Here is a 24,999-nt window from a genome sequence, read left to right as displayed (position 1 = left end):
ATCTGCAGAATAACATGTTAGAAAGCATAAAATTGCGTTTGGTTTCAGCCTAGAAAACTGGACAAATGGGCACTTGGGGATCTGAAAATTGGGACACTGGTAGATTGCCACGAGGGGAATATAAATCTGTGATTTGGGCTCATGACGAATCATGGGACGAATTTGGCAAGGGTGTAAAGTTGGCTACTTGGATTTGCAGGACAGTGGATACCAGTAAAATATCATTTTTTACGAATGGAATGACCCTAGTAAAGTGTGAAGACAGATTTGTCAAGGCTTGAGAACTGACACACTCGTAGTATTTTCAGAGTGGAATACAAGGGAACAAACCATCTGGTCTTACCAATCACAGATACAAAGATATGACACCTCAAACAGGGCTCCCAATCAATCTGTACTTTTGATTACCAGTGAAACTTTATAAATTGCAAATGGAATCGCGTTTGAAAACTACTCAAACGAATTCATCATGACTTCAAATCTAGAACGTAGCAAATCTTTGACCCCTAGAATATGATGCAGAAAGGAATTTTTTCACTTGGGTCAACTGGTCAAAAGTTATAGTCCATCAAACAGGGCTACCCGGAATTATGAACAGAATGCAAATTTATAGCAGAGATAACTGATCAACTTTAAGGGGTTCGCAACCTAGTCAAATAGATTTGAAATATCTTGAAACTTGAAACATAGGTTCTCTGATATGCATACTAAATATCCTCAAAGTGGCGAATCATGAAACATAACCGGGTAAAAGATATTCAAATGCAAACATGGCTCTATGTTGCTGTTTGACACTCAAGCAGGAAATGCAGAACTGAGAACCACTCAAAAAGGAACTTTAATGAATGGCTCGGGATATCAATTTAACATTACGAAACATATGTGCAGGCTAAATGAAGGGTGTTAAAAACATAAAACACCATTTAGGCCTTATTTCCACATCCGGGTACACAAGCATGAAAAGCATTCATAGGGGCTTAAAGTCTCAACAGTGCTCAAAATCAGGGCTGCAATTTTGAGCGCCAACAGAACACACCCACACAAACTCATGAAAAATACGGAAAAAGAATTCATCAATGATTACAAAAGGAATTAAGAGTATAGATGCCAAACCTTCAAGTCAACTCAATTTAACATTACGAAACATATGTGCAGGCTAAATGAAGGGTGTTAAAAACATAAAACACCATTTAGGCCTTATTTCCACATCCGGGTACACAAGCATGAAAAGCATTCATAGGGGCTTAAAGTCTCAACAGTGCTCAAAATCAGGGCTGCAATTTTGAGCGCCAACAGAACACACCCACACAAACTCATGAAAAATACGGAAAAAGAATTCATCAATGATTACAAAAGGAATTAAGAGTATAGATGCCAAACCTTCAAGTCAACTGCCATCTGAGAGTGCGGATGAAGCGAGGTATATACAGAAGAAGCAGCAGATATTGTTCATAGTTTGAATATCACTCAGTGATTGACGACAAAACCAGGTATGGCAGAGATCCCTCATATGTATTGACTTAACCCTCTTAACACAAACTAGGTACATCATATCTATGATAAGAATCTGAAGATGATGATGGAATCCGATAGAAGTAATGCAATGATAATTGAAACATCAGTAATATGTTTGAAGGACCAAGTCATACAGGTATCATAGAAGATTCAAGACTTTTCTATACGCAGCAGGGATACAAGACTTCCATGTTACTTTGCAGTGACGTTGGAGGAGTATGGCAACGATATCCTTGAATCCTCTTTGGAAGAACCATCAAGAATGTGCAAGATGGGAAGTATCAATTATTGAGGAAATTCCAAGCCATCTGAGTCTTCAGAGATTATGTACTCAAAAAAAAAAAACACTAGGAACTGCAACAAAGCATTGCTATCATCAAGGCCATTACTTGAAATGGCAGAGCCGACAATTTATTTTAAAAGATAAATTAATAAATAGTTTGCAAAAGACGTGACTTATTGAAAGAAAATGAATTAAAAAAAAAAAGTAAGCAGCTTGGCAGAGAGGAGCAGAAATAAATATATATTCAGATATTCCCAATCTGATACATATTTAATCAGAGTTTGTAAAGAAGGGTGAGGAGTCCAAAATTATATATCAATTGAAGAAGGATTGACTGACTTCAAAGACAAAAAAAATTACACTGTTCCATCATCAGTTGTAAAACCATAAAACCAACGAAGACAGAGATGGAGTTTCAGATTTAACATCAGAAGGGGGAGTAGATGCTTCCAGTGGGTTGAAGCCTACGAACTATGGGAGTTGTAGCTTCCAGTGGGTTGGTGCTCATAAAAACAAGGTTGGAGCCTACAATTTTGTAAAAAGATCAAAGATATATAAAAACAAATATTTTGCCATGGTTTTTCCTGCTTTGGGTTTCCATGTAAATTTTTGTGTTATTGTGTTCAAGTGCATAACTATTAAAGCAATTGTTTGGATAAAAGTTTAAATTGACAAATTTGTTAATATACTAATTAACCACCTCCCCCCACCCTCTCAATATATTTGTGTTCTCTTCATGAATTACAAACCACGTGGAAGCATTCAATGTGTTGGTGGCCAGTTGGGATCTGTTGATGTCAAGATGGATGAGGGGGAGAAATGTCAAATTTTGCTTTGTTCTTTGCTCGATTCATAGGAATTTCTTGTTATGGTCGTCACTAATATTTCTGTTATTTTGAAGACTGAAGATGTGGTGGGTTCTTTTCTTTCTAAGAGATGAGAAGGGATCCATCAATGCCAAAGAGGCCCTAATTGTTTATGGAAGATCTAAGGAAAAAAGCAGAAGAAAGAAAAGATTCAAATCCAAGGGGAGATCCAAATCTCCTAGAAAGTCCAAAGTGATTTGTGGGAATTGTGGTAAGCTTGGACACATCCATAAGGGTTGGGAAAGGGGAAAAAAGAAGAAATTTGATTCTAATTTTACATTTGAGAAGGAGATGGTGATGTATTCATTGCGGCTTTGATTTCTCATGCAAGTAATGATGCTTAATTAATTGACTCTAGTGCATCTTTTCATATGACCTCTAATAAAAATTGGATTTCTGAATATGAAGAATATGATGCAGGTAAGGTGTACTTCAATGATTATTCTCATTTAAAAGCTGATGTTCAAGGTACACGTAAATGTTAGCATGAGCGTTGATGATACTACATTGTCGGAGTATCCTGAGCACTGGAGAGTATTGATATGTTGCATTCATGACTGTGTTTTACATTGGTGGCAATGTAGCATTGTTTCTATAAAGACTGGCTGAGTAGCAGACAGAGATCTTGATGGTATGAACAATGGTTTGATTGTCTAGTCGTGCGTAGTTATGGACATGTTCGGCATAGTGTCTTGATGATGTGGTCAAGTGCACAAAGTCTAAGCCGAAGACGCATGAAAGTTGTACCTGATTTACAAAGAGCAGTTCAGAGACAGAGTATTGGGAAAGCAGTTCTGTTGATGTCAGTTTGTACCACTACATAACATATAGCAATTGAACACTTGATACAAGATATCAAACACTCAATTCCTCTCTTGAAAAGTTAATACTCATGAAGACACGAGAACAACTCCAATGTTCCTTACATCTGTGGATACTAACTCAGTATATTGATGTGATTTGTTGGTAACCACATAGGCAGCCTTACACTATATGTTTGAGGACAACTTGGACTTTTGGTGGGATGGTTGTGACGATGGTTTGTATGAGTTCCAGATGATGTTGATGGAGATGGTGATGGTGATGGTGGGTGTAGTGCTAGATAATGTTGATTGCACGAGGAGGAGGCAATAATGCTTCTAATGACTTCTACCTTCCTAACTTTCTAGAATGAAATTCGACTACTCAACTACTAGCTATTCTACTCTTACTCCTATGAATGGAAAGATTAGCGAATGGACGGGGATCGAATTTGATGAAAGCTAGCCAGCGGCTCTACCTCCATAGATTCAATGATTCAAAGGAAAGTAACTAGTTTACCACACAAGGCTTCCCAACAAGCCGCTAGGATGCTAGTGGCCTAGTTATAGATCCCTATCAAACATCCACTAATACTACCATGCAATTATCCATCTACTTTTCTCTCTACTTAACAATTTGAAATGAAATCTATTTTAACAACTCCAAAGAAAATCTTATTCTAACTATTGGAATTAGAAACCATGCAACAACACCAAAAGTTCTTAATCACCGTGCAAGTCACAACAATGAGAAAGAAAATTTATTTTGGCATTATCTTAGCAACAATTTTCTTCTACCCTTTACAAATGAGAGCGAATGGCCTTATATAGAGGCCAAAATTTACAACTGACGGTAGGGATAAAGAGGCAAAACTGACGATCCAGATTGGATCCTAGAAACCCTAATTAGGGTTGCCACCCCATCGGCCAATGAGAAGACACCACCTCATCAATGGACCAATGAAAAAAGGAAAAGTGGCAACCAATGAGAAGAAACCAAAATGGTAGCCAATTAGAATCAGACACCTATCCTACCCAAGAAGAAGGAGAATTTGCCACTTGGGCTTACATCAAATGATCTTCTAATATAGTTCTACCCTTTTCTTTCATTTTTTTAACCAAAGTGATGAACTTGGCTAGCTTGTTGTTGACTTCCTTCATGGGAGGGCAAGGTGTATGTTTCATCTTGAGCTCAACTGAATTCATCATGTTGCTCGTTGCTTGCAGTGTTTTCTCATGATCCTTCTCATATACTTTCGTGTATCTGATAAAGGCATTGAGGGAGGTGAGGGTGCCCAAATGTTTCTTCTTGATGGCAACCTTCCCCAACTCATCCAATCTCGATCCAAATTTTGTCTCATTGATGTTCTCCTCTTTGATATCTTCAAAATCAAGCACAGCCCCAACATCGCTCATCATGGTTGAAATGGAAGTGTCAACACTTGGGTTGTGTTGTGCGACTTCGCTCTATACCTCTTCAAGTATTCTCAATCTGACAGTCAAGGCAACAAACCAAGACTCCACCGTACTCAATCCTCCATCTATCAACTTGGCTCTTTCCAAATATTTCTATGGTAGCTCGATGAATGCCTGTAGCCTGGGAATGGCTAACTCCTTGACTGGAAGGAAATCTTTCCATTCACCTTCAAATATTCTGAATTTGTCTCTAATAGCCACTAATGACTTGAATGTTGAGATAAAGGAAGGCAAGAAATTTCGTCCATCTTGGATTTATCATGGATCCAATCCTTGACTTCACCCAACTGAGCCGATATCTCTTCTGTGTTGCTCCCGCTATCTTGAGGAAGGGCTGCCTAGTGCAACTGTTGGATAGGCTGGCAATCTCTCCAATACTTGTTCTCAGCCTCCAACTTTATGATCCTTTCGTTTGCCTTCCTGGATCTCCTCACATTCCATGTCATTCGTGATTCTTCCCAAGTTATGCTGAACTATCTCATATTCATGAGCTACAATTTCATCCAATGCCTTGTTAACCGTTGGTATAACAATCTGAACCTTTCGGTATGCATCATTGTTGCTCCTGATTACCTTTGCTACCGTTTTTGCAATTTGTTTTTGGTTCTCGCGATCACCCTTTTCTACTTATCCTTGGATATCTTCAACTGTTCGGACAGTCACTACCTCGCCTCTCGGCATAAGCATTTGCCTTAACCATAGTGGTGCAGTGCATCTCCCCAAATCTGGATTTGGTTCGATTAGCCGGTCATCACCAATGGCCTCGAGCACCTGGCTTATTTCTTTAATATCAATGGGCCCATCTTCTTTTTTACTAGTAACTGCCATGTCATCTCCACATTGATTCTCTGAGAGAGGAGAGTACTCGGTGCTGTCACTATAACCACTTGATTTTGAATCAGAGCTTACCTCTACCGCGGCCCCTTGTCCACTTGTATTATCTTCTTGGCTTCTAACCTCAATTATGCTCTCCCTTGATGGCGTTGCATTTCGTCTCTTTGTTGGAGGTTCCTGATGTTCTTTACCCTTTTCAACCTCCAAACCTCTCTTCTTGCTTCTAAATGTTCCTTGCGGCCGGCTACTTCCTTCACCCTTTTGTCCGACTAACTCCGCTGGACCCTCCTTTGGTTTCATTTTTTCATAAGGTGTACCCTTTGACTTTGTAGTTTCCTCAACTTCCCATTGTACCACGACTCGGTGTGCAAACCAACTGCTCTTGTAACTGCCTCCAAGGAAGGATCCTGGTGATCATTCCAATCCACTGGATTCAACTCCGTTCCATCCACTGCACCATAATCTTCTCTTAGCACATTTTCATCATCCTCCAGTTGATCGAGAATATCAATGCCTCTCCATTTGATTGCCCTCATCATGCTCACTGACAATCTTTGAGAAAGCTAGCTTTCTCACGTGAAAGTCATCTTGTGCATTGGCCCAAAAATCTTCTATAGTAGGAACATGTTTGAATGTATTTCCATGAGATGCCTTGATAAGACCATTAGGATCGAATCCTTGCCTTGCCCTATACCATGCTAGATGATACCATTCTAATTCTTTCTCCATAGCTTCAAAGGCGATAGGATTGGGGCAACTATCATTGCCAATTCCAAATGAGAAGGTAATGCCTGTCTCACCTTTGAGTTTCATAATTTTGTCATAATGCTCTTGTTGCCTAGCCAATTCCATCAAAACTACCTTGTCGAGTGGGTACCTTGGAAGTTTCTTGGGACATACTATGCTTCCTGCTACTCTAATATAAGTGAATTGCGGAAATTGGATGAACCAACTCCCATACTTCTTAACTTTTGCTTCTGCCTCTGATGAAAGCCTCTTAGCAGGTGTCCTTTGTAATACCCTTACTGTCTTCATGGAAAAGGTGTCACAAAACATCTTATAGTCCTTGTTGTTGTGCAAGTGAAGTTGTGGATAGCATTCATGCACCAAACATTGTCCCGGCCCATTATCAATTACTCCTAAGGCCTTAAGTCCCGAATTTTCATACAACCTCACAATCAAATAGAACAGATAGGACGCCATATAGAATTGCTTTTGATTTTGCATGGTCCTAAGTTGCAATTCTAGATTCTCGCTTATGATCCTAGCCCAATCAAATCTTCTTTTTCCATTTTCAATTCCATCAATAAAATAATACATCCAGTTTTCGAATTGCATACCTTGAACTAAACCTATGATTCGGTTGAGAAGCACTATGAGATTGCCATATTTTGATTTGAAATTTGACATGGTGAGCCTTGATGATTTGGTAACTCCCTTCTTGCCTTCGTGCAACCAATTTTGCTTTAGGTGAATGAAGTAAGCCTCCTAATTATCCTGAAATAACTTAGCCGCCTGATCCATCATTATCATTGTCATGCTTTTATACTAGGGAATATTAAATGCTTTTTTGACCACTTGTCCACTGATGTTGGCCAACACTCTCTTCCCTTCATCGAAAATGATGGATTTACTAACCAAATCAAACTTGGATGCACATTCCATGACCAATTCTGGACAAGGCAGGGTAGGAGGGAAGGCCGCCGCATGTACAATTCCGGTTTTGTAAATCTTCTTTTCCATGGAGGATTGTCCTTCTTTCAGTCTGTCCTTTAGCTGTATCATGTTCACTGTACCGATATTGGTACTGGTTATTCACCTCACTTTCGAGAAAAGGTGGTCTCAGACATCATGTCTTCCTTGGTTTTTTAAGTATTCGTTCCCTTTGGGTTCTTGCTTGCACTAACATCTACCATCCTAAACACTTATTTGCGCCCCTTCATTCTAAGTGATATGGACTACCCTTATTGATCTCCAACCTTCTTTCTATTGATGGAATCTAGCTTATTTTTGCCTCACCAAGTCCTATTTCTACACTTATCAATCTCCAACCTTCAACCTAGAGATGGACTACCACTTATTTTTGCCTCTTCATTACCTTAGGATTGACTACACTTATATCTCCTAACTTCAACCTAGGGTGGTCTAGCTTATTTCTGCCTTACCAAATGTCCTATCATAGAATCTACACTTATCTCTCCAAACTTCAACCTATAGATGGGATGATGAAGGGGTGGATGATGAATGCAATAAGAACATAAGGAAACGAAACCAAGCAAGAACAAGGAGTAAATTCCGCCTTTGAACCAATCTTCAACTCTAAAATGAATTGAATTTTACCTTGAATTTACCTTTACCAATAGCCGGGCTCTCTTTGAATTTGGATTAGACTTTGAAAATTCAAGCCTCCTTGCAAAATCAAAATTTTGATCTCTTTGAAACTGCCCGCACTTTGCCAAAAATCAGACTTTCAATCATGCATCCTCCGCCAAATAAAATTACTTGGATCTGGTGCAAAATTCTCAGCCCTTCTAGAGAAAATCAGGCCTCCACAAAATTCGCCCAAGCAAGCAAAAGGCACTTAAATGTGCCCCAACAAAATTGCCAAGGTCTGAAATTTGCTCAATTTGGAGGAAGGAGAATGCCAAACACATGAAAATTTGCTCCTCAAGGAAAATCAGCTAGGGTACAAAATTGCCTCCTTTTGTGAAAAAAAATCGCCAAGCAAGAGAATATTCAGGTCTGCTCCATCATTGCCAAGGTTGAAATCTGCCCTCCAAAAATCGCCAAACACATAGAACTGCCCCTCCTTAGAAAATCGCCAAGCAAGAGAAGGTTGTGATGGAATGAAGAAATAGGAGAGCGAGGAGCCCTCTTATACCACTTTCCCTTTACTCCTCCAAGCTGGCCGACTAGCACCTATAGGAGAAGACAATTAAATTAATGTCTCATTAATGGTCCCAAATTAAATGCCAAGCCAAAAATAATTTTGCTTATGGTGAAATTTGCACATTTTATTGCGGTTAGGACCAAAATTGCAAAATAAAATTAAGAAAGCCTTGGAGATGCTAAACAAAATTCATTTAATGACATTTTACTAATTAAAATATCATTTAAAATCAGATTTAGCAAGCTAAAATCGATTTTCAACTTTAATTTACCGATCTCTTTAGATATTTTTAAAATCTTCAAGGCAAATTTAACCAATTTTGCAATTAAGTCCATTTTCGATTTTATAATGCAATTTCAATTTTAACCAAAAATAAACCATTTTTCTGGCATTCAAAATCAATTTTTCCAATTTTCTTTCACTATCACAATTTTTTTTTTTTTCTCTTACACCAAAAAATTTAAATTTTTTGAAACAATTAAATCTAAAAAAAATTCATTTTGAAAATGCAAAAGATTATATAATTACATCCAATTTTCAAAATAAATCATCTAGGTCCAAAAAATTTGTTGCAAATTTACCCTGCCGGGTATTGTTCTAACCATCGAAAAATGTTTTCATTAAAATTTGCTTGGCCTAAGGATAAAATTACAAGTTCCGTAAAATCAAGTTAAGACCGGGTGAAGAAAGAAATCTATACACTACATCCCTCCTGGCCTGAAGGCGTCCAAAGCGTAAAATTTTCAAAATCAAACTTTTTTGGACAACTCTGAAAAATTTGTCAAGGCAATCAAAAAAGGGGGTCCCCAAAATTTTGGAGTGGTGATGTGGGAACCTCACAACAAGTACCTGATGTTTGTTTTCTATCTTACATCTAGGATGTAATAAAGAGATGCGCAGTCAGGTAGTGACAGAGGATAGTCCATTGATGACATCAGCGAGTGCGTAAGCCTTAGTATCGCACGTGTGAAGTTTTGTATAGACTGTGAGCTGACAATGCAATTGTAATTGTAATTAGTTAATTATCTTATTTTGATTAATTGGGAAAGCCTCAAGGCCGACTCAAAGAATTATTATGAAGATATGGTATAAAGGAAAGATGTTTTCCTCGATTGAAATGAGTAAGATGTGTATTGAGATCGTTGTTGAAGTGCAAAGTGCGAAAAGAAGCAGAGTGCTTACTGAATGCGAGTAAGTGATCCAAGCGATTATTGGATGGAAGATCCGAGATCTGGTTACAAGATCTGAAGAAGCAGAAGTTTGGTTGACAAGACAAAGATAGAGGAACAAAGTACATTTCAGTTCTATTATTTTGCAAGGAATAATACATAAATCATTTGGACAGTGGGTACATTGGTCTTGCCATTGAAATTGCTTGGACAGTGGGTCCAACTGTCTTCCACAACTCCTAACAGGGACTCATATGTACTAAATGTTGTAACAGATTCCTAACAAGGTCTATCCTCTAATAAGCAATATTTATATTAGTACATCATCTTGTGGGTACCATCCCCATCGAGGTTTTCCCTCTGATCAAGGCTTTCCCTAGTTAATATATCTGGTGTTATTGTGTATGAGTATCTTGTTGTGGTTTCAGTTTATATTACTTGTATGGTTAAGATTGTTAATTGTGATATTAGTAGTATAACTAATTCACCGCCACCCCCCCCTCAGTTGTATCAGTGGGCTATATATTTTAATGGTAGAATCAGGTTTCTTGATGGTATAATAATAAGGATTAATGACATATTGCATCTCCCTGGGCTAAAACAAAAGTTATTATCTATGAGCAAAGTTATAGATTGGGGTATTTTGGTAGTCTTTTCTGGTGTAGGATGCAAATAAAGATAGATGCTATGATGATTATTGGATGTATCAAAATATGCACATTGTATAAGTGGAATGCATACACCATTGAGTGTAATAGTATTTCTATGAAGACCAAATGTATGCATACTTCATTAGAAAAGGTGAGGGTTTCACCTTCGATGGATGGCCGCAAATTTTGGGTACATGAAATGATAATCTGTTGATATTAAATATTAAACGGAGGACTAGAATACCTCTTAAATATGTAATTACAAATCTTTCCATAATAAAAAACGATCGAGAATTGAGAAGATAGAATATTAAGTTACTTAACTCACTAAACAACTTAGAGTGCTGCTAACAACTAACCAACTTAAAAGATGTTTGGTTACGTGACCATTATACTAAATATTTTACAATAATATTACTTTATACCCTACCTTCTTCTGAAACCCTGTAAGGTTGTACTTCTAATCAGCCAACCTTTTTCTACAAAATTTCTATAAATGATCAAGTACACAAAAAAGTTGAGTGCCTTCCAACACAATGTTGTGGAACCAAGCCATCCCTCTCATTATTCATCTACATTGAAATCAAGACCAACCTCAAAAAAATTTAAATCTACAAAAAGCTTTGAAACTGTAATTTTGCCAATAATCATCAAACCCTAACGAAGTCACTCATGATTTTGTGAAAAATTATTAAAAACCCTCTGTGATATTTGGGGAAAAATATTCAAAACTCACCATGACTTTTCAGAAAAATCATGCAAAATATGCTTAGATCAGAAAAATCAGCAACCCTTTGTCACAAGATTAGAGAACCTTTGCAAATCTTTTTATAAAAAGGCTGTGGTAAGAAAACAGTAAAGAAATCTACGAACTCCATGTTTTTTTTTTTCTTAAATACCAAAAACTGAAAAAATGATAAAAGAATCTTCTTAAAATTTCATCATGAAATTTTCAATAATAGTTACGATTTTATTCTAAAAGAAATCTGCCAAAAAAACCCATGATTTTTGTCCTAAAATTTTGGGCAAAAACCTTGTAGAAATTTCCTCAAAATTTCTAGGTAATTAAGCCTGATCAATCTGAATTTTTAATTAAGCCATGATTAAGGTGTATATATATATTATTGAACTTTTAATTTTTATGCTATTTTATCTTATTTTAGAGAGTTTATAGGTTTATTTCTTGGTTTTTTGAGTTATATTTTTATTCCTGTTTAATTGATATTATTTGTTTTTGTATGTTATTTTATTTGCAGTGTTGACTTTTGATTTGTCTTATGTGTTTTCTGTGGGCCTTCCTCAATTTTATCTTGATTGTTGAGTTTTTGACCTCTGACCTTCCTAGTCCTTTTTGGCATCCTTTATATACTCTGGAACTTATCGGTCACAATTTATCTTATTATTTTCTTGCACTTCTCATTCTGATGATGGATCATAGATTGTGATTCAAAACATTGATGCAAAAACACCAAACACAATCATTCCAAGAAGCTGCATCTCTAAATGAGGCCATGAGTTTTCACTAGAAAAATTGTCAAAAATCAATCTATTGGCTCTGATACCATGATCTGATAATCGATTGATAATTATTTGAATGTTGCTTTTGAATTTGAGTGTGTATTTTTCATCAATATTTTGGATCATACTCTGTGATCCATCATTAGGATAAAGAAAGCATAAGGAGAAAACGTTGAATAAAGAAGAGAAATACTCAAGCAATTACGAAAAAATCTTGCATAGTGGAAAAGATCAAGAACTAAATGAACTATAAAGTTTTAAAACTAAATAAACAACTTAAAGAATCTTAGAAAGTTGCTAAAACTGATTGAGTGGTCTAGAAGAAAGTTACTTGCATGACCATTGTACTAAATATTACAATATTAATTTAATAATACCTAAGGGTGCTTTCTCTTATAAACCAAAGTTACTTACAGATATGACTATGTCATGGCACCAGAGACTTGGTCATATTGGAGGAATGGGTTTAAGGATCTTCAAAAAAAAAAAACTTATTGTACGTTTGAATGATGTAATTTTGACTTTGATTTCTATGAGCATTGCATTTATGGAAAACAAAATTGCATTTAGTTTTACTCAAGTTTTCACAAATCTTTTCATGTATCGAATCTTATTCATTTTTATATGTTTGGTCTTGTATAGAATCTGTTGTTTTCAGTAGATTTAAAGAATTGAAATTATAGGTTATAAGTCCAATTTTGGTAAAGTTCGTTGGGATGCAGTTAAAACAGTCTTCATGTATTTGAAGTGTACCTCAACATATTTGTGCTATCATGATAATTTAACAAGAGGCAAGATTTCCCTTGATATTAATGGTTATATGGATTCAGACTAGGTAGGTGATATTGATAGCAGAAGATTCCATATTTGAGAAATGTGTTTAAGGATCTTGAAAAATAAAAACCTTGGTGCACTTTTGAATGATTGTAATTTTGGCTTTGATTTATATGAACATTGCATTTATGGAAAACAAAATTTGCATTTAGTTTTACTTGATTTTTCACAAATCTTTTGATGTATTGAATCTTATTCATTTCAATATGTTTGGTCTTGTAGAGAATATGTTGTTGTCAGTAGATTTAAAGAATTTAAAGTATAGGTTATAAGTCTAATTTTGGTAAAGGTCATTGGGAGGCAGTTAAAAGAGTCTCCATGTATTTGAAGTGTACATCAACATATTCGTGCTATCATGATAATTTAACAAGAGGCAAGATTTCCTATGATATTAATGGTTATATGGATTCAGACTAGATAGGTGATATTGATAGCAGAAGATCCAGTAATGGTTACGTGTCTACTATGTTTTGTGGTGTAATCAGTTGGACCAGCAAAAAATAGCTTGTGGTTTCTTTGTCCACTACTGATGTTGAGTATGGAAGCTATACACGCTTGTAAAGAAGCCATTTCACTTAAGAGATTGTGTTTAGATATTGGAATAAAACAAGGAACAGTGACAATCTATTGTAATAGTTAGAGTGTGATTTGTCAAGAAAAGAACCTGACTTTTCATGTTAATAACAAGCATATTGATGTCCACTATCATTTTATCAGTAATAAAGTTGAGGATGAAAAGGTAAAGCTGGTTAAGGTAGAGGCTTTGATGAATAGTGCATATTTGTTAACTAAGGCTATGAGCACAAAGGAGTTCAGACAATGTTCAAAATTTATGGGCCTCATGACCCCTAGAAGTTGAATTATAGTGTAGGTAATCCCTTTGTTGTTGCAAGGTGTTTGAATTGTGAGAATGTTAGGAAAATGATGTCACAACCTTGCATTGACTATAATTTTACTATTTATAGCCTAGTTACCGGGTTTGTGCCTGAGAGGCCAAATTTGGGCAAGATCCTTATTTTGGACTATTGATCTGTCTGGATCCGCCGACTGCAAATTCGGACGAATCCATAGTCCAAAACAAGGATCCTACACTAATCCACAAATCCTCACAAATCCATCACAGATCCCCAAGGACCCACATGCCAAACTTAGAATAAATATATATCATGTATATATATATAATTTTTTATATATTTTTTCTTATTTGTCATGAATACTTAAGAATCGTCATGAATCCCCCACTCTGTTTGGTTTGTATATTGATGAACTTGAGGACTTCCTCATGAACTCCTCACTCTTCGATGATGAGTGTTACTTGCATCAGGTATTGATCTACATTCTCCTTTTTGCAAATGACGTGGTCCTTCTGGCTTCTTCCCCTAACGTTTTACAGAGGCTCCTAGATAGTTTGGCTTCTTTTTGTGATCAGCATTAGCTCGTGGTCAATCTAAGTAAGACTTGGGTTATGATCTTCAACTGCTTGAAGATCTCTCATCTTCACATCCTTTTTTAGGAACAGGAGATTGAGACTACTTCTTACATGTACATTAGGGTGAAGTTCTCTAGACATCGCTTCAGTGTGAGACCGGCTATCTAGTCCAAAGTCAATAAGGGCATGGGCGCCTTTGCCATGCTTGAGAGAAAGTGCTTTAGACATCACTTCCAAGACATTTCTTTCAAGAGATTTCGCCCAAGATATCCCTCCTAGACTCCTTGGTACGGCTGACTATTCTATATGGCTCTGTGGTTTGGGGGCCTTCTCTTCTTGCCTTTGGATTGGGCCTCGATCGAGCACATTCAGACTTTACTTCTACAGCATATCATCAGATGTTACAGATTCAAACCTTAGTATTATCTTTTAGCCGAGTTCAATGCCCATTTCTTTAGACTTGTGGTCGTATTTGATTTGATTTAGTTTCTCTATTGCCTTCGTGGTTTTTCTGATTTGACTACTGATCGACATAGATATTCTTACCCAGCCTATTACTCCTCTGTTATGGTTATGAGCTCCGCACTAGCAGTAGAGCTCATTGTTGGTACACTTAGGCCACCTCTCTCTTAAGCTCGATTGGGATTGATATTGATTGCCTTCCTCGATATCAGTTTTCACTAGATTCCTCGACTCACCTCCTCCCCTCATGTCAGGAGTTGAATGAGCATGCCAGACTAGATATCTAGTACATTACCGCTACCTAGAGTAACCCTCCTGGAGGGTTTTACGTCCGAGGATGGTCTTTTATGTTGAGCATTTTCTAGAGATCTGTGATGGGGTTATTGTTCACCCTGTCTACTTATCTCGACGTTGGTGTTATGCCCTACCTATCTCTTTGGGCTCCTTTAGAGTTGGCTTCCACTGTCCTTGGACCCAAACTGACCACCATATGGATAGAGATGACCAAATCTGTCGGTTGTGTTCTTTGGCGGAGGTTGAAACTGAGACTCACTTTATTTTCCGTTGCCTTATCTACTATGAGATGAGAGGGAGATTTTATTGCCTATTCAGAGATTATTTCTCTCTTTCAGCGTTCTTCAGCTAAATTGACCAGCGGTGCCTTGCACTTTACCTCCAGGAGGCCACCCATCTCCGCGATCATACCCTGCAATCATTGCTACTTTAGTGTCATACCTCTGATCAGCTCATCATTGCCTTTTTCTCCCCCTTTTCTTTGCCATAGGTTGTGAAAAGGTCGTCCAGTACCACTCACTCCAAATCTATGAGACATTGCACCAGTCTTTCGAGGCAGCGACACTCCAGTGGTTCTCAGAGACGATCCAGGGCTCTTGATCGCCTGTAGTTATACCCTTCTGTGATTGATTTTTTTTTGCCAAGGAAGGACCCCTAGTTCTTGCCTTGGCTTTTTTGCTCTTGCTTCTCACTTTTTCTCGAACACCGTTTGGTGCTCTTGCTTTTGTCAGTCCTGTAGACCCTTTATGGTCTTTCGTTGGAAATTAATAAAATTATCTTATCTTATATATACTGCATATATATCTATGTTTATAAATTATAAATTATATACATATATATATACACTCACGAATCCTAATGGGAAAAATTAAAAAATCACAAATCCATGAATCCAATTCGCGTGCCTGAATTTGATTTGTATCCCGAATCAGTAACTAAGATTTATAGTAAGTTTACATTTGAGCTTAGATTGTTTCTAAACTTTTTGCAAGGCTTTAGATAAGTTGGATAAGCATGCTAGTAAATTTTTGTTGGAAGATCATTTCTAGATTTGAACACAATAAATTTTTTGTTTATGAAGTTTCCAAAGAAATCTTCTGAATCGGATCATGTCACAAGTTCTGTATCTACTGCCATGAATAATGTTACAATCAAAACAGAGGGAATTGTTAGAAGATCTGCCAAGTGGATCTTTGATGACTTCGATCATAGTGATTCAGAAACTTTGATGACTTTGATCATAGTGATTCATAAACTTTGATGACTTTAATCACTAGTGATTTATAATGTTGTGATCAAAACAGAGGACCTTGCTAGAAGATCTGCCAAGTGGATCTTTGATGACATGCCTCTTCGTTTATAACTATTTGTTTACCAAACAAAAAGGTTCGAATACAAATCAGGATTATCATTTGTTTGCACTCAACCAATTTATATCATATTGCTGATCTGATATGAAGAATAATCAGACTTTGATCTGATTCATTCAGTCAAACATTTGATCATTTCTCGATAGAATGTGAAGAACATAAAATAACAATTTCAGAGATAGAATTTGCAACTGCAGATAGATAATATACTTGGATTTGAGAGGTGTTATGATCTGATATGAATGATGATCAATTTCAATGAAATCAATATTTATTACTAAGATATATATATATATATATATATATATATATATATATATATCATGCTATTGATTATCATTAATCTGACCGAAGCTGTTATTTTCAACACTCATTCTTAGCTAGGGAAGATAAAGAATCTCACCAAGTATATATCACAATAGGCTCATCTATTTTGAGAAGAGATATCACCTAACTCATGATATTAGAGAATAATATATGCTCAAGAATATCAAGTCACATGACATCCTTCTTAGTTATCCAAGTTATGGTATTTGCACTGACATCAAGTCGCATAATGTCTACCATAGCAAATCATGGCATGTCCATGGAAACACTTATCCACCATGATTATTTCATAAGGACCATAGTGATCTTCAACTGATATCAAGTCTCATGATATCTATCAGAGTGTCCAAAAGATACTATCATGACATGTCCAAGAATATCAAGTCACATAATATTCATAATGATAGTGAACTAACCATTGTGAAGTTGTCACCTTACAACGTTAGATACAAGTGTTCATTATTTGAAAGATCATCACCATTCAATATGTTAATGTTTTGTAGCTTCTGTCAGATATAACTTATTGAAGATATATATAAGTTATATCACATTCTTTATCATAATAAACAAATGTTATTGATAACTAATCAGAGTTGAAGAGACATGTCTCTATGGAGACATGCCTCTTAAATGTCATATACATATGCATTGAGAATGTAAATTGGAAAACACAGAAATTAAAAAAAATATTTGTACATTTACAACAATCCTCTAAAACAAACATGGTTTTAGAGTAGGCCGAATCCTACCTATTTGAAAAGAAAATATGAATCTATGTAGACCATAACACTACCAATACGGGCTGGACATTTGATGAAATTTCCAGACTTCTATCATAAGCGATGGTAGAAGTTTTATTGTCAGGATGCCATAATCAATAGATATTTTTTTGAGCATTAAAGACAATCAATTTTATATTTGCATACATTGCATGTGTGCTTGTCCCTAGGCATTCATTGTGCAAGGCTTAATCTACTTTAAAGATCCGTTTGGAGAAATACAGTTCACATCATGATCTGTGCATGCTTGCACCTCTTCGAATATGGAGTTTCTCAATTATTAATTTCTTGGTTGTTGTGATGACATGGCAAGGAAATGAGACTCGACAATACCAAATGGAGGCACAGTCGTGACACTAAAGAATATATATGGTATTTGAACACAGACTAGTAGTACCATTTTTGAGTGATACGGTGAACATTACTTTAATGGTCTAAGTGGTGATAATCAATTATATATTGCTTTGGAGATGCGACATGAGAATCAACATGATCATTCTCATATATGGGAAGAAAAGATTTAGAAAGAATAGTTAAAAAATTAAGCAAATGAATTGGAAGAGGCATTAACAAACATCGCATATGTACAATGGCACATATTCAAAGAGCGAATAATTACAAATGGGAGTTTACTTGGACATCGGAAAGTTAGATATGAAAAGTTATACGAAAAGGAGAACTAGTGTTGAGGTGCCTCAAAGATAAATTATTTGCCACATGGAGAAATAAGATATTGGGAGTAGAGAAACCGACACCGTGGTAGAATATGGGGACACGAGAGTTTGACCAAGTTTAATTTTGCACGTTAAGTATCAAATGGCTTTGTGCTTGAGTCATTTAGTGAACATCTGCCCAAAATGCTTGAAAACTTGTGAAGACTGTTGCTTGAGTAGTACGTTAACCAACTTTAGATTGAGAAAGAATTCTAATTGTGAATAATACACCACACGATGCGTATGAATGCATGATGTCATCGAGTAAATCCCTCAATAAGTGTGTACAAGTAGAAATTTTGATCAATAAAATGATTGAGAAATATGAATTGAGAAGTGGAGTAAATTAGTAAGTGAGATAAAAGATATATATTCAAAACTATTAAATTTGATATAAAAAGAGAGTATTTGTGTGGTGTGTTAAAAGACTAAAGATATATGCACCAAGGGTCATTAATGAGAAGAAAGATTGTTAAAATATAAGAAGAGTGATGCAAACGTGGAAGAGAGTGGAAAGTGATTAAAGAGTTTTGGAATGAAACCAATAAGGAAATGAAAGACTTTGGAGAAGAAAATTAATAAAGTGAATTAAGAAAGTCTTGAGATGAACACGTCAGCTATTGGATACTAGAAAAGATCAAATAAAAGGATATAGATGTGCAAATGAGTATTTTATATATCTAATCATTGTATACTCTCCTTTACTTTTATTTCTATATGGACTATTTGCCTTGATCTTTTCTAAGGATGCTTTTGCAGGAAAAGGAGGATTGATATTAGATTCAGAGGGAGTCTATTCATTAGAGGTAACTTTGGTGGAGGAGCTCAGATGATTGAATTTCAGAGGGAGTTCAAAAGTTCGTTTATGTGAGTATATGGTTTTGATGGGCCTTACCCATGTGTACATTATGAGGAAGTGACAACTTCCAAATGATCATCACTTGCATTTGTAGAAGTTATTGAAAAGTGACAATCTTACAGTAACTTAATTTTCTATTATGATGGATATCTTATGATGTCTATGCAGATCATGATAGATTATACTTTGCATGGTGGATGTTTATATATTAAGCATTATGAGAATGCGTGTGCACATACCTTATAAATATTTTGGGTACATGGTAAATGTTATGCAAATTGATGTTCTGGAAGGCCATTACTTGGTGAATATCTTGCATCTCAACATTTTGGAAGGCCATTACTCAAAGTGTATTTAGTGAATATCATGTGTTCGTATTCTTCTGGGAGACCAATACTCTTGATATCAGATGCGTTATCAAACTTTATTTGAATACTTGGTGAATATCATGTGTTGATATTCTAGGAGACCAATACTCTTGATATTAGATGCGATATCAAACTTTATTTGAATACTTGGTGAATATCGAATATTGATATTCTGGGAGACCATTACTCTTGATATCAAATGTGATATCAAACTTTCTTTGAGTACTTGGTGAATATCCAATATCAATATTCTAGGAGACCAATACTATTAATATTAAATATGGTATCAAATGGTTGAGATCTTCTAATCAAAGATGTCCTTAAAATTTTCCATTTCCTAATATTACCAATGGTGTATATGTGTGTGTGTGTGTATAAGTTATTATCACATTCTTAATCATAATAAACAAATGTTAAAGATAACTAATGAGAGTTGAAGAGACATGTTTTTATGGAGACATGCCTCTTAAATGTCATATACATATGCATTGAGAATGTAATTTGGAAAACATGGAAATTAAAAACAGTGTTAGTACATTTACAACAATCTTCTAAAACCAACATAGTAATATATACAAGGGGCCCATAAAGTCATAGAGTCACACATGTGACAAAAAGTTTACATGGAGTCACTGCGGATTCTCTCACGTGGTGTTGTCAAGGTGTCACACACATGACACCCACCATGAGCCATGTCAAAGGGTGAATCCATCATAACTATTCCCAGAGGATGGAACAAGGTTTTTCACTTTAAACTTCTCTCTCATAGAGAAGAAATAAATAAAGTACATTTCAAGATATCACTAATGCTAAGACTCCCTTAGAGCAAGGGCTTCGTTCTCCACAATTTCCAAGCTAGTCTCAAAATGAACAAAATTTATTTTGGTAGGAGACTTGGTGAGAATATCAGTCGTTCATTCTTTAGTGATTATGTACATTGTCTAAAAACCATTTCCACGGTCTACTTCCTCTGAATCACTATGATCAATGTCATCAAAGATCCACTTGGCAGATCTTCTAGCAACTCCCTTTGTTTTGATCACAACATTATTCATGATTGTAATTTTTCATACACAAATGTAGTTTTTTTATTCCATAGTAACGTGAGTGAATGTAAAAAGCTTTGGATTTATCACTAGGCTTGGTGACATCAAAGATTCATGATAATGTGGCTTCTATCTAAAGTTCCAAGTACATGCACTAAACTCTTGACCTTCTCATCCAAGGTTGCCTTAGAACTTTTCTAAATGTGATATCAACCTTCTAACCTCCTCGTCCAAGGTTTCCTCTAATAGATTATCAAACTCTCTCTAAATCTGATGTCTGTCTTCAATTCAGCTTCATATCTTGAAGCATCAAGTTTTCTTTCCCTTGAATGCAATGTCTTATGCTTCTTAATCCATCCTAAAGACCTAGTCTAGAGCTGGGTCACAAGACTATAGTAAGATTCTTTTCTTTTCTATCTTACTGGGTCCAAGCAAAGCTCCAAGAATGTCACAACCATGTATTGTATATCTACTTCTTGATTGCTATAGTTTCCTTGTCAATAGAGAAGTCATCTAGACATGATCTTCTTCCTCTGAATCAATATAATCCTTGATTGTCATTTAAAGAAGATCCTTTAGTTTCTCCCCAATAATAGGAATCCCAAGCTCAGAGAGTATCCATCTATCATCTCACTTAGGTGGTCGCATCACGGTCCACTCCCTCTGAACCAATATTACCAAGTTCCTTGGAAGTCAATTGAAGCTGGTCCTCTAGTTGCTTCCTCAATCATAGAAGCATGGATTGCTTACATGATAGAATTCTCCAATGCTATTATTTCCTTTCAAAATCACACTGGAATACTTCCAAGTGATTGTAGACCCTATCTTAGATTAGGATATCTTAGACTTACTTATATTACATAAACCCCTTGAGGGTTACAAAAATTGAAGATTCCACCATTCCCATCCTCATTTCCAGTACCAATTCTGCATAGTGGATTACTTGATCTCAACACTCTCTAAACAATTTAAATCCACAATATTAGTGTCATAGTGCCATCAATATTAAAGCTCCATTTAGTGTAGCCATACAGTCCTCACTTTCAATCTTTAAATTAATATATCAATCCTTCAATATATCTCCAGACTATTCAGAAGTGCTCTTTTTCGTTGTGGGTTAACTTTTCCAATAGAAACACTTCTTAAACATTTTACCCAATCTATATATATACATTCCCAAAGTATCCATTTGAATGTCAACTGCTACACTTCGTTGTCACTTAGAAGCTTCATTGCAATAAAGCTACTACTTATTATGAAACATTGAACTCAAACCTTAATCTTTCATAATCGATTATTAAAAAACAATACTCAAGAATGAGTCAACCATTAATATTATAGCGACTTAAATGCCTTGATTTTAATGACACCCAAATCTCCTTTCTTCAATCGGCTATTCCTCAAAAGTCCACTCACGTCAAACATATAACCCCATGATTTATGAAGACAGAGGAAATGGTCCATTTGTTCCTTCTTAATGCAATTGGTGTACCCAGCCAGAGAGCTCAATAAGGATGTCAGATATAAAGACTAGCACATCCATCCTTAGTATCAATTTTCAAACTTGGAGAAGATGAAACATGGAGACATACAAATGTTTATCGGTGATGATTATGATTCTGTTGTTTTATCCCGAAAGAATGAACTCAACCTTTCGAGTGTCTCCAATTACTAGTGGATCACTTCTCAATTTTCAGATCCATAGTTTTGCACTTGAGCAAAGCCGCTCAAACTGGGAATTCTCAACTTCAATGGATTAGCAATTATATTGGTCAAGATTCAGCATTTCTCCAACTCGACTCTATTGGGCTGTTTTGGTGGCCGCATCTTACATGGTGGTTGTATGCCTTTGCGCTGTAGACATTGCGGACCAACCCCAAGCTCATGCCCCTGTTGTTTGCATCTAGTTTTAATCTGCTCTAATATATAAATTTCCAATGCTCAATGACTGCCTATTGATTCTTACAAAACGTTGATGGTTTCCTATATAAGTTTCCACCAACTTCTAAATCTTTTGTCAGACTTAGCATCCTTCTATGATTCAATATGGTGTTCCTTGTGAAGCCTTCTTTACCCAAAATGGCTCTGTGCACACATATCACTCCAGCCTTCTATCGTTTTTCATCCCTATTGACCCATGATACTAATAGCTGGGTTTTGTCAGTTTTCTGTTTGATAATATAATCACAAAATATTTGTGTCCCGATATGCATTACTCAGCTCTACATGCTATAATGCCTTTGATATCTTCAGTGTGAGTATTAATATATCATTAAACCTCAGTGATAATAGATACTTGTGCAAATTTTGCATTTATTCATTGTTTCCATTCATTCATCTGCAAGATTAATATGAATGGACGAGATTTCAGAAATATGAGAGTTTGATAATTGCATCTCCCAACTTGAGTTAGCAACTGGTTTTGAAGCAAGACAATATGTCCTCGATTGTTACTTCAGTAGGTAATAAGGAAATGATATGGATATGATGGCAGCTCGACTGAAAGACCATAGTGACTTCCATTGAAATATTTAATTTGGCGATTCATACCTCTTCTGTTCAAATGCTATGCTCTGCCAATATATATATATATATATATCAAGAGTCAAAGGACACATTCAATATGCTTTTCGTATACATCAAATTAGTATACTCCCATAATGAGTCTCAAGAAAAATAGGACTCGTGTTTTTAGCAAACTGGCCCGGAAGACCGAACGGCTCTGATACTATGTTAATGGGATTAAGTTTCTTTCATATTTGATCTATCTACGTCTTTTCAATTTTCATAATATTATTTGCTATCTCTGAATTCTGTTTTTCAGGGTGTAATCAGAACTTGGTCTTTGTGAAATGTGTTTGCAGACAATAATTCAATATTGAGAAATACTGAATATTGATTTGAAATTTTGAATCTGGTATGTATAATCACCAAACTCTAAAGGGCAGAGCATTAATTGATTTTGATGCTCTTCTGCCTGATCGGTTTGAGTATATATGATCAATGGAGAGTCATGTCCATGAATGGACATTTCTCCACAAAGTGGAGGCAAGGCATGTCCATTCATGACATGCCTTTTCATTTATAACTATTTGTTTACCAAACAAAAAGGCCCAAATACTAATCAGGATTATCATTAGTTTGCACTCAACCAATAGATATCATATTGCTGATCTGATATGAAGAATAATGAGACTTCGATCTGATTCATTCAGTCAAACATTCAATCAATGCTAGATCAGAATGTGAAGAGATGAATCTGAAAGTGCAGATCGATAATATACTTAGATTACAATGGTGTTATGATCTGATATAAATGATGATCAATTTCGATGAAATCAATATTATTCTAATCTATATATATAAAGCTATTGATTATCATTAGTCTGACTGAAGCTATTATCTTCAACACATGTTATATAGAAAATATATGAATAACAACAATGACAATTGATGAATAAAGATCAAATGCAGCTTTAACATCCATTTTTATTTAAACAGTATCATAACAAAGGATTGTGTAAGCACATGCTCTCGCACAGGTTTTTTAATATTTGCCAGGTTACATTTGTATACTTTTAATTTAATTATTTCACCAATGGTAAATGGAGTTCAATCCCACAAGCAAATATGTGAGATGGCCTTGTATCCAGGGATGAATTTAAGCAACCTCATACCACTTGCCATGTTTACATTTTTACCTTTATTTATTTTATGCAATCATCCAAAATGTTATTTGAACACATACATATTTTTCAGTTATTGCTCTGTTTCACTGAATAATTTTACATTCAGTTATACTCTACCTTGTGTAGGTACTCGGTTCTATGCAGTGAAAGTAAAGGAAACAAAGATTTTTCATGTATATTTCAACATAAATATTCAGGTCATCCTGAAGATTCAGAGCATGAAAAGTCTTTTGAAAAGAATGGAGATAACATTGTTTAAAATGATACCCTCATTAGAGTGAAAATTTATAAGCAAATAAAATCAATGGTCAAGTTTTTTTTGTAGATATGGTTACTGATTTACTTTATATTAGAAGTCCATTTGTTCTCATGTCTTCGTTCTACATTGCTAAGAAAACACCGTTTCTTCCATGAAGTTGTAGCTAAGGAGCAGACCTACATGTCGAACATTGAGAAGTCATGTAATGAAACTAAAGTTGTTATTAGATATGGCTTCATAAATGTTCAATTTAATTGAAACAATTAAAAAGGCATATATTCTAAGGTAGAAAAAGGTAGCAGGATGAAATTCCTTTGCTTCTGCTTGCGCTTCTTTTAATGTGATAGGCACAGTGGGCTAAGCTAAGAACAAGCATCAATAAAATAATGGCATCGTCATGCAAATACACAAATAGATAGAAAAAGGCTTGTAGACCGTATTGCCTCGTAAACTAAATAGATTCAACTCTATGTTGATTGGAATGATCTGGAGGTCAAAAAGAAAAGAAACCTGCACTATTTGTATTAGTGGGGGTGAGATGAAACAAGTGTGAGTTAGTGACTGCTTTA

General features: G+C 35.7%; 1 protein-coding gene across 2 annotated transcripts in view; it reads left to right on the top strand.

Annotated features, from left to right (window-relative positions):
• The window catches only part of LOC149571176 (6-phosphogluconate dehydrogenase family protein), a 134,393-nt gene extending 109,689 nt beyond the window's left edge, over positions 1-24,704 (top strand). The window contains exon 11 of one of the 2 annotated variants that reach the window (XR_016359773.1): positions 24,298-24,495. Coding sequence is in view for 1 of the 2 variants with exons in the window: in XM_089812744.1 (XP_089668870.1) it covers positions 24,298-24,430 (133 nt within the window). In the remaining variant the exon portion in view is untranslated. Of the gene's footprint in view, positions 1-24,297 lie in introns of both variants that reach the window. The other variant, XM_089812744.1, reaches the window with a different exon arrangement.
• Positions 24,705-24,999: the final 295 nt, after the last annotated feature.

The sequence above is a fragment of the Cupressus sempervirens genome, chromosome 2, assembly GCF_028749045.1.
Source record: "Cupressus sempervirens isolate cs-2001-9-10 chromosome 2, ASM2874904v1, whole genome shotgun sequence".
In the NCBI taxonomy this organism is placed as follows: Eukaryota; Viridiplantae; Streptophyta; class Pinopsida; order Cupressales; family Cupressaceae; genus Cupressus; species Cupressus sempervirens.
The sequence above is the reverse complement of the archived record's forward strand: the minus strand, read 5'-3'. Positions and strand labels throughout refer to the sequence as shown.